This window comes from Triticum urartu, chromosome 1A (genome assembly GCF_056163025.1).
Source record: "Triticum urartu cultivar PI428250 chromosome 1A, HENAU_Tu73, whole genome shotgun sequence".
Classification (NCBI taxonomy): domain Eukaryota; kingdom Viridiplantae; phylum Streptophyta; class Magnoliopsida; order Poales; family Poaceae; genus Triticum; species Triticum urartu.
The window spans coordinates 568,277,313-568,287,839 of record NC_141873.1 but is presented as its reverse complement, the minus strand read 5'-3'; the positions used below and the strand labels follow the sequence as shown (position 1 = coordinate 568,287,839).

Here is a 10,527-nt window from a genome sequence, read left to right as displayed (position 1 = left end):
GAAAACTATTATGCAATTTTTTGGATTACCTTTCTTTGACAAAGAATATTCGCGAGAGAAGCAAAACCGCGGCGTCCTCAAAGGTATCGTCATGCATTTGGCTGGATCTACTCATGATAAATCGTATACCCCAAGCTTGATGTGTGTCAACGTAAAAACATTTTGATAGGACAACAAAGAGTGCACATGATTAGAATAGAGGCGAGCATAAGTATTCATGAAATGTTGTCATAGCTGATGTTCAAACTACTAAGTGAGGCCGAGAAGAAGCAAGCAATATATGCATGTACAAATAACGCATAGAGCATGAGTAAGAAAAAAAAAATGTCATGTGTGCAAGTGAGTATCATATGACAAATGAATACCACGTTGTTACAATAGCAAAAAAACATAGAAGATAAAGATAATGCTGACTATGTAATTGATCATTTATGTCGTTCTAAGTATTATAGTTTTATGTGAATAACATTCACATGGATGGAGAAAATAGAAAGGATGATGAATAGAGTGGGGGAGAGTGCTTAGAAATGTTAGTTTTGTTATCAAGGATTTTGCAATATATGTAAAAGAAAAGTATATACAAATTCTAGCCGCGCAAATGCACAGGCCACGCTGCTAGTTCCTGTAAATTAAAGGAGGCCTAGAGGGAAAACCGATGCGGCCGTGTTCATGTGTCCCGCGCGCAAGTGAGGCATAGTAAACTATGCTCTTTTTTATGTGCGAGATAGTAAAGCATGATTTTGATTTGCTCAACTGAAAGAAATGCTACTCCCTCTCATCCGTATCAATGATTTACTCGATTTTTAGACCACAGAAGCACTTCGTCGGGGAAAGTGTAATCCATGAGCCTTTCCCCGGGCGTGGTTTTCAGAGCGGATCCTCCGTGTGTCCCACAGGATACGTCCCGAGATGCCGCCGGACGGCGACCTGTGACGCCGACGCCCGCCGTGCGCCCACAGACCCACCGCCGGCGCTGTGGCATCCAGTTGTCCACCGTTGGCAGCGACACGGCCAGCCACCGCGGGATCTGCCGTGCGCTGCGTTCACGGCGGGCGCACCACGCCGATGCCGCCCTCGCTCTGCCCTCCGACGAGGCCGAGAGCGCCGCGCGTGCGGCCAAAGGTGCCGTTGAGCCGTGCGTGCGTAGGCCAAAGACAAAGAGAGCGCGCGCATCTCCATGCGCGCAACGTGCGAGCCACCCCCAGAATGATATTGTACCGGCGCGGCCGTTCACGTGAGTGCGTCCCCGTGGGCGGGTCGCATCGCGGCCGTCGATGGGATCGGACGGCCGGGCGAGGCGTATAAATCTATCCAGGTCACCCCGACCCCAAACCCCTCACCAACCACCGGCAGAAGAGAGAGCCGCCCTTCGCTCCCCCCAGAGGCCAGAGACGGACACGATGGCGGCGCCCACCTCCTCCGCGGCATCCACCCTCGCCCCCTTCTCCCACCCCAAAACCCTAGCCGCCGCCACCGCCGCCGGAGGCTCATCCTCTGTCGCCTTCTCTCCGGCCGCCTCCCACCCCGCATGCGCCCTATCAGTCTCGGGCGCCCGCCGCCGCGCGGTCGCCGCCATGGTCGCGGCCCCGGCCAAGGTCGGCGCCGCCATGCCGTCGCTCGACTTCGACACCGCCGTCTTCAACAAGGAGAAGGTCTCCCTCGCCGGCCACGAGGAGGTACGTACGCGCCCCCGCCCCCACTCCATCTCTCGCTCCTCACTCCCACCTCCGGGCTTGCTTTTTTGCTCTGGATTCTTACGATTTGTTCCGTGTGCGGCTGCAGTACATCGTGAGGGGCGGGCGCAACCTCTTCCCGCTGCTCCCGGAGGCCTTCAAGGGCGTCAAGCAGATCGGGGTCATCGGATGGGGCTCCCAGGTCCAGTCTCCAGCTCTGCTTTCCTCCCCTCTATGCGCAGTTTCTTTCCTCACTCGAGAGATTTACATGTCTGTCTACTCGAGACACTGCTTGGATGTACACATCAGTCGGTGCGGTCAAACGGAGTGGCTGATTTCACAGATTTGCTCTGTTCTGCCACTTGGTAGGTTCAGAGTTTGCAGGTCTGTCTGCTGGCTCTAACAGATTTTTCTCTATGGTGCTTTTGCAGGGTCCGGCGCAGGCCCAGAACCTGAGGGATTCCTTGGTGGAAGCCAAGTCTGACATCGTCGTCAAGGTTAGCTGTTCTCATGTACAAGTATCCAGCTTTAGACATGGGATTGAGTTTTCACTATGTGTTTAAGTGAAAAGCTCTGACTGAAGCTTCGGCTTGCAGCCCTGAGTGGAAAGAAAACCCACAGCTAATGCTTATTGTTTTCTTTAGCTTTCTAGTAATTTATCAGTCGTTTACCTTTGATGTTATACAACTTGGAATATGCAGATTGTGTGCCAGTTTATATTCTGTCTCATTTGGTACGTACTTTGGCGCTACCATGTCAGTTGTTCAATAAGCTGTCTTTTTTGCTTTCAGATTGGCCTCAGGAAAGGTTCCAAGTCTTTTGAGGAAGCACGTGGTGCTGGATTCACCGAGGAGAACGGAACCTTGGGAGACATATGGGAGACGGTCTCTGGCAGTGATCTTGTGCTGCTGTTGATCTCAGATTCTGCCCAGGTGTGCTTCACTTACGCTCAATAGCTTTCTGCATGATTTTAAGCTTTCCTTTGTTAATTGTTTGTTTAGATCAGGCTCAGCTTCAGGATGATGTTTCTTTGCATCCTGTTGGTTTAATTAATTAATTAATTTAACTTGCATGTTCTGCCTGGAGCATACGTACTATCTATCATTCACTGCATGATACATTTGTCTGAGTCCCACCATCACTTTATTCTATCCTTGTAATTAAAGTTCTCATTTACTTTCTGCAGGCAGACAACTATGAGAAGATCTTCTCTCACATGAAACCAAACAGCATTCTTGGTTTATCTCACGGTTTTCTCCTTGGACATCTGCAATCACATGGCCTTGATTTCCCTAAGAACATCAGCGTGGTTGCTGTATGCCCCAAGGGAATGGGTCCATCAGTTCGGAGACTGTATGTTCAGGGCAAGGAAGTAAATGGTGCTGGCATCAACGCTAGCTTTGCTGTTCACCAGGTATGGTATTTTGCTGACTTCTCAACTATCAATTTGGTCTGAAGGCATGCAGCTATGCACTGAGCACCCGTGTGTGTTTGCTCTTTTTGATGTATAGGATGTTGATGGAAGGGCCACTGATGTTGCTCTTGGGTGGTCGGTTGCACTAGGATCCCCGTTCACCTTTGCTACCACTCTAGAACAGGAGTACAAGAGTGATATCTTTGGGGAGCGAGGTGAATCTCCTTTTCTTCTTTGTGACTTTATGTTGCCTGTTATGATTGTGCTGTTGCTAACCAGTTTTTGTCCAGGAATTTTGCTGGGTGCTGTTCATGGCATCGTGGAGGCTCTGTTTAGGAGATACACAGAGCAAGGAATGGACGAGGAGCTGGCATACAAAAGCACTGTGGAGGGCATCACTGGAATTATCTCCAAGACCATCTCAAAGAAGGTATGCCTTGATTGAACTTTTTGTAACCACCTTTAATCTTTGCTTATCAGTCCAATTTGCCCCTTCTTACCAGGGGATGCTTGAAGTATACAACTCCTTGAGCGAGGAAGGCAAAAAGGAGTTCAACAAGGCATACAGTGCATCATTTTACCCTTGCATGGACATACTCTACGAATGCTACGAAGATGTTGCCTCTGGAAGTGAAATCCGGAGTGTTGTGTTGGCTGGTCGGAGGTTCTATGTAAGTTCTTCTGCTGTTAAAACTGCAACCTTCCAATCCGATTCTGTTCATGATTAGGTTTGGGGTGTGGACACCAAATAAGACAGGGTGATTATTGATTCACACCATCTCATTTTCTTTATGCTTGCACAGGACAAGGAAGGCCTTCCTGCTTTCCCTATGGGCAAAATCGACCAAACTCGGATGTGGAAGGTTGGCGAAAAGGTGCGCTCGACCCGGCCAGATGGTGACCTTGGCCCTCTCCACCCCTTCACGGCTGGAGTTTATGTTGCACTTATGATGGCCCAGGTCAGGCTCCTCTCCACTCAGTTACATATTATACCAGTACACTAGAATACGATGGCTTGACATCTTATTCAAGTCGATGATGATGTGTAAGCTGTAGATTACACTTCCTGAATGATTGATTACTCTACATGAAACGAAAGCAATTACTGATCTTTCCTGTTTCCCTTTCTAAACTGCAGATTGAGGTGCTGAGGAAGAAGGGGCACTCCTACTCTGAGATCATCAACGAGAGTGTGATCGAGTCGGTGGACTCACTGAACCCCTTCATGCACGCGCGCGGGGTGGCCTTCATGGTGGACAACTGCTCGACGACGGCGCGTCTGGGGTCGAGGAAGTGGGCGCCCCGTTTCGACTACATCCTGACCCAGCAGGCGTTTGTGACGGTGGACAAGGACGAGCCCATCAACCAGGACCTCATCAGCAACTTCATGTCGGACCCTGTCCACGGCGCCATCGAGGTGTGTGCCGAGCTGAGGCCCACCGTCGACATCTCGGTGACGGCCGACGCCGACTTTGTGCGCCCAGAGCTTCGGCAGTCTGCCTAGATTTGGGGCTGAAGAGTTGTTTTTTGATGGGTGGACAATTCATGGACTGTACTGTATGTGTGCGACTAGCTGTTTGAACCTGTGAACTGCTGTCAGGTAGAGAGAGAGAGACCCCTGTTGGTGGTGGACTGAGTGAGTCGTCTTCGTTTCCAGAATAATAAAAGTTGGTTCGTCCGGTTAGATGTTGCTGTTTGTGTAGCTTTTGCCGCATTTCTCTCGAAATTCACATACAGCAAGCGTGGTGGTAGAGCTCGCCGGCGTCGTCGGTGGCAGTAACAGCAGACGCTGCCCCGGCCTAGCTTATGGTTTATGGGCTGTCATGGCGTTTTTTGTAATTGAAAGATGGGCCTCTCCTATCAACAATTTTTTTTAATCTAATAAAGGAACAGTAACATGCTGATGTCTGTGTGACGTTGTAACTGAAAACCGGTCAAAACAACCCAGAAAACAAAGGAGGTTTGATATTTGTCTGGTTATCAAAGTTTGGGAACCATATGGTTCAACCCTAGAACAAACTAAAAATATGGTTTTAGCAAAATCCAGACTCCTAACGCTTTATACAACCCGGATGACAAAGGATCACACGGCGCAAAGCACAAACCTGCCCGAAGCGCAAGCAGCAAAAAAGCACAACGAACCAAGACTAAGAATATCCAACCATAGATAACCAATCCCTCTATAAACTTTTATAAACTATTATAAAAGCAGCAAAAAAGCACAACGAACCAAGATCTAAACGCTCTTATATTACTTTACAGAGGGAGTACCAGCTAAGCAAATAAAAGGAAAAACAAGAAAGGAACTGAAGCAGGGCTAAGAAGAGACTCCAACTTGCATCCAACTATATCAACTATACCAGCTAAGCGAAGGAAAAGCAAGAAACGAACTGAAGCATGTCAGAGAAGATCACGAGTAGCTAATTCATGAAGACTTTCAGGGGGGAGCAACTGAAGGATCAACCACCAATCCCAAGGACGCCTGGTCGCCAACCTTGTGAGGAGCGGTACACCTCATTTGCTACTTGCTCAATGGCGCCGCCTTTCGATTTCTCTCATTTATCTGCAATATAGACCAGCCAGAAATTCAATAGCATATCAGCCTCACTAAGACCATAGGATCACTAATAATTTTCTTCTCAAAGATAACATCATTCCTGCAACCCGACTGAGTCCAAAAAAATAGCAGAAATCCCAACTCGCACCAACATTTTCTTATGATGCTTTGGAAAGCTTTTAATCCAACTTCGAAAACATTCATTTAGGTTATTATGAGTGGAACTTACATCAAAAGCACATCTCAACAAACTCCAAATGAGTCCAGCAACGGAGCATCGAAAGAAAAGGTGATCAATGCTTTCATATTCCCCACAATAACACACACATTTTGTTACCAAGCCATCTCCTTCTAAGGAGATTATCTTCAGTAAGAATGCTCTTTTTCACCATTAGCCAAAGAAACACTTTAATCCTAGCAGGTATTTCATTTTTTCACAGAATTTCTTAGGGAAATTTCATTCAGGTTCCACCAATTTCTTATAAAGAGATCTCACAATGAACTTTCTATCTGCAGTAAGCATTCATTCAATTTTGTCTTTACCCTTTCCCATTTTAACTTCTTCACATCTCTGTTTCAAACTCTCCCACAATTCCAGAGACTCCCCATAAAGAGTTTTCCTAAAGGCAAATCCATTCCAGCCTTGCACCAAAGCATCAACTATAGTGATATTATGATCAAAACTAAGGTCATAAATCTAGGGTAAAGCATGTTTGAGTAGGCTTTTCTTACAATATTTGATATAAAAGTCTTCAACTTTCAAGAGGCTTGTCCAAAATTGAGAATCTCCCACTTTGGACTCGACCCTAGATAGGCATTTGTTAGGGGCATATTTGTTTGACAACACGGTTTTCCATAAACCAGACTCAGTTTCCAACTTCCAGAACCACTTGGCCAGCAAGGCCTTATTCATAAGCTCCAGATTTAAAATTCCCAAACCACCCCGATCTTTGGGTTTACAACAGGTATTCCAATTAACAATATATCTTCATCACCTTGCCAAACCATGCTAGCTCTAAAGAAAGCAACCCTTTTCTTACAATAGGAATAGGGTAAAAGGACATTATAAACAAAGGTATATTAGTGAGACAAGCCTGCACCCGAGTAACTCTACCAACAATAGTTCCTATCAATTTTCCTTGCAAACATCCACACCTCGTCTCAGTTTTATCCTCAACCCCTTTCCAATGTTTATTCTAATTCTAACATTGGACAGAGGCATACCCAGATATTTTAGAGGTAGACCTTCTAACTGACAAGAAAAAATCTCTTGGTAGAGAGCAGTTTTGTTTTTAGCATCTCTGAACAAGAATAATTCACTTTAATGAAAAGTCATAATCAAGATTTAATTTTTCCTGTGAATTCCAAAACGACTCACCGCCTCACATGTTCAAAATCGTTTGGCCTCGTTTGGTTGATATTTGGACCAAAGTGAGTACATATGATGATTTTTTTTTACTGATTGACAATTTGCAAGTTCATGGATACCAAGTGCGCTGGAGATGTTACAATAACTACACTGGTGGTTTTCTAATTTGACTTACCCCGCAAAAAAAAAATCGACATGCATGTCTTTCCACGAATATGGACATATATTGTGAAATGCACGGAACATGGGGAGTAGTCATTCTGGTGGAAACTCTGGGAATTCACTTGTGATCTTCAATGTATACTGCCTCGGTTTTCAAATACATGTTGGTAAACGGCATTACGGATTAGTACCGTGGAAGTAATATTTCTTTTAAATGGCGGCAAACGATTTGCCTCATCCATTAATTAAGAAGAGAAAATAGAGTTTGTTTGAATTACAACCGACCCATAAAACCCCAGATGGTGATTACTCTCATGCTACAATTGCCCCTAGTTTCTTAGCTCCCGCAATGCTCCAAAGCTTGGCCTCTCCTAGAGTGTTGAGTAGAATCAGCAGCGGTGCACTTTTGTTATGGAAGACATGGGAGTTTCTTTCATTCCAAATTGTCCAAGAAACAAGCATGATGAGGGAGGCCACGACCTTCCAGTTGGGTACGGTCAACCCGGTCCTATGATCCCAACAAGACTTGACGGAGTCCTCCAAGTGCCATGAAGAGATGTCCATATAGTGTAGACCAAGCTTCTCGATTACCAAATTCCATAGCCTAATTGTGAACGACACTTGAAGAAGAGATGCACTCCCGTTTTTTGCTCCCTCTTGCATAGAGGGCAAATGCCACAATTTGGCCACCCTCGTTTGGCCAATCTATCGGCGGTCCAAATTCGGTTTTGAATGGCTAACCATGCGAAGAACTTGACCTTGGACGGGATCCAAACTTTCCAAATCATTTGGTCCATGGGGGAGAGAGTCATTCCCAAGAATTGTGCCTTGTAGGCGGAAGCCACCGAGTAGTGCCCATCCGTAGTGTGCCTCCACACAATGTCGTCTTCGGCATGCTCATCAAGGTGGAAATCAAGTAGAAGCATCCATAGCGTGAAGAACTCCCTTATGTGGGTGACGGAAACCACGGTGGATGGGTTGATCTTTAATATCCATGCACTAATAACATGTTGAACCATTTTTTCTAATTCTCCACATCACACCAGATTCTACAACAGTTGTCCTCATTTGAATCTGGTTTAACTTGAAAGTTTTTTGGATTTTTCGCTGCTAACTGGTGTGCGATGTTATGATACTTCAAGTTCTTGTTTAACCTGGCATTTAAAAGAAAACGACCAAATGTGGGCTATACTTTAAAATTAATGCAAAGAGTCAACATGGAGTTATCTCGCACGCCCATGATACCATTTTTTGCAAGCCGGTAAGACGACCTAAGGCGAACACCAATTGCCAGGACGCCTAAGCGCCTAAAGCGGCAATTGCAAGGTGCTGCGAGGGCGCCTTGCTGCATGTTACGACAAAATTTGGCAGCTTTACCTTAGTCAATGCACATAGTATGTAATGTCATACCTATTCGTTCATATTATTTTCCACATCGTCTTGTCTACTGACAAATGAAGAAAAAAAATGTTGACTGAGCTGACATGAGTTATTTCCTTAGTGGTTTGTGCCCATGTTGGGGACTATAATTTTGTTAGTTTAGTCATTTTAATGCCTTTGTATACGTCATCTTATAAGGACACATCCTGCAATGTGTATTCATTATGATCACAGTGATGTGTGAGTGAAATCTTGAACCAGAAATAGCAGCTAAGTATCCTGGTGGTGGACAGGGGAGCATGAATCACATTGGACTTGTACGTATAAAACACTGGTGCTTGCGCCATTTTTCAGTATTTGTTCAGAGCTAGCAATACTACTGTACGTCTTAAAGCTGCCTCTTCCCCAGTGAATAGTGCTCCAGTCACCTGTAATGCTACCTGAGTTCTAAACTGCTGTTAATACTTGAGAGATGTAAGTTATGCTTTCGAGCTATAGTTAGCTAGAACTATATTGTACTTGTCTTCTAACACTTCCTCTTATAAATAAAGTCTAATTATGCTGATATATTCCGCAATAGAGCATCAGAGGATTGAAATTCTATAAACTTGGTACGATGCCACAACCACGACGATCGAGGACTCTGCATCCTGAAATAAGAACAAACATGACAATTAAATATGCATGATCTGTTGGCAATTAAATATGCACTTTTGATACATGAGCACTATGACGAAGTCATCCATTGACTACAGACAGGTTGAGCATTCAGCACGCTTTAACCTGAAAGCAGATAGTGAGATCCTGTAAATTTGGCAGCTAGTTGTTCTTGCCTGAAACTCTTCAGTTGAAGGTGATGCAGTGGTACAGCATAGATGGGGATTTAGTCTAGTGGTAGGATATTTGCTTAGGGAGCAAAAGGTCCCGAGTTCAATTCTCGGAATCCCCATGTTGAAAACCCTTTTGCAATGCCATTTTGTGCTTTTGGTGCTCCGAGGATAAGGTTTTGGACCACAGGTTTGATGAGGTCCATAGCCTCACTATGCATGGCCATAAGGCCATTCCTCTTCTGTTTTGTGGCTGTGGTTCAACTGAAGAATTTTCCGGTTCTATCTGCATGCTGTTGTAATTTGACTGCAGACTGTCATCAACACATGCAAACGGTACAATAAACAGAAAAATTATAATAATTTCGTGAATTCTCGGAACACCTCTTCCTTTTGGTATTTTCTAATTTCATGAAGTTTGCCTTTCTTCTACAGCTGCTTGAGAGTAACACAGCCGGATTTCTTTTCTGAACCCTTGGAAGTGACCTCCTGCTCCTGACCCCAAATTTTATAGGATATCAGGACCTAGGGTTTACAAGATCCTATTCGGTTAGTATCGGTGGAGGAGTCCTCCTAGACGTTGACTTCCTTGTCGTGTACTCCAAGTCTTCCGGGTCCTTCTCTTTATTGGGCCCTTAGACCGTGAGGTTGGTCCAGGGCATAAACCGACCTAGGGGGCCACGAGTCGTCCTACTTGGGCCGGCTTCTGACATGATGAGGTACCCTTGGGCCGTAACATCATCAACCTGGAAAAAACACGGAGATATCAAACCAAAAAGGTGGCTCCTTTCTATGAAGATTGAACTACCTCGGAAGTACTGGAGAAAACCGAAGTCTCAGAAGTTCTAGAGGATGACAAAGCATTTCTGAGTGAAAAATCGCAGAAATGCTGAAGTCATAGCTCACATGTTCCAAAAATATTTGCTTGGGAGTACCTATACTGAGACTCTTGTGTTGAAGCAACTGAGGGGGGCTCGTAAGTTTCAGATCAAATTTCTCTCAAATAAACTTGGTAAACAGTCAGTCCTCTCAATTGATTTTGCCATTAATCATCAAAACCCAATAGGAGTACCCAAGAGATGCACTTTCAATGTTTTTTTGTGTGCAGCGCATTGCATATGGAGTGCAAATACACCCGCTCATCA

At 45.2% G+C, this 10,527-nt stretch overlaps 1 protein-coding gene and 1 non-coding gene across 2 annotated transcripts; both read left to right on the top strand.

Annotated features, from left to right (window-relative positions):
- The first annotated feature begins 1,323 nt into the window (after positions 1 to 1,323).
- Positions 1,324 to 4,771, top strand: LOC125530074 (ketol-acid reductoisomerase). Its single transcript, XM_048694467.2, has 10 exons — positions 1,324 to 1,676; positions 1,783 to 1,875; positions 2,105 to 2,170; positions 2,465 to 2,605; positions 2,860 to 3,087; positions 3,185 to 3,302; positions 3,378 to 3,517; positions 3,591 to 3,758; positions 3,891 to 4,046; positions 4,226 to 4,771. Exons 1-10 carry the CDS (start codon positions 1,401 to 1,403, stop codon positions 4,589 to 4,591), a joined length of 1,752 nt encoding a protein of 583 aa, XP_048550424.2. The 5' UTR covers positions 1,324 to 1,400; the 3' UTR covers positions 4,592 to 4,771.
- A 4,661-nt stretch (positions 4,772 to 9,432) lies between these two features.
- On the top strand, positions 9,433 to 9,504 carry TRNAP-AGG (transfer RNA proline (anticodon AGG)). The gene has a single exon. It is a non-coding gene; the product is annotated as a tRNA-Pro (tRNA).
- Positions 9,505 to 10,527: the final 1,023 nt, after the last annotated feature.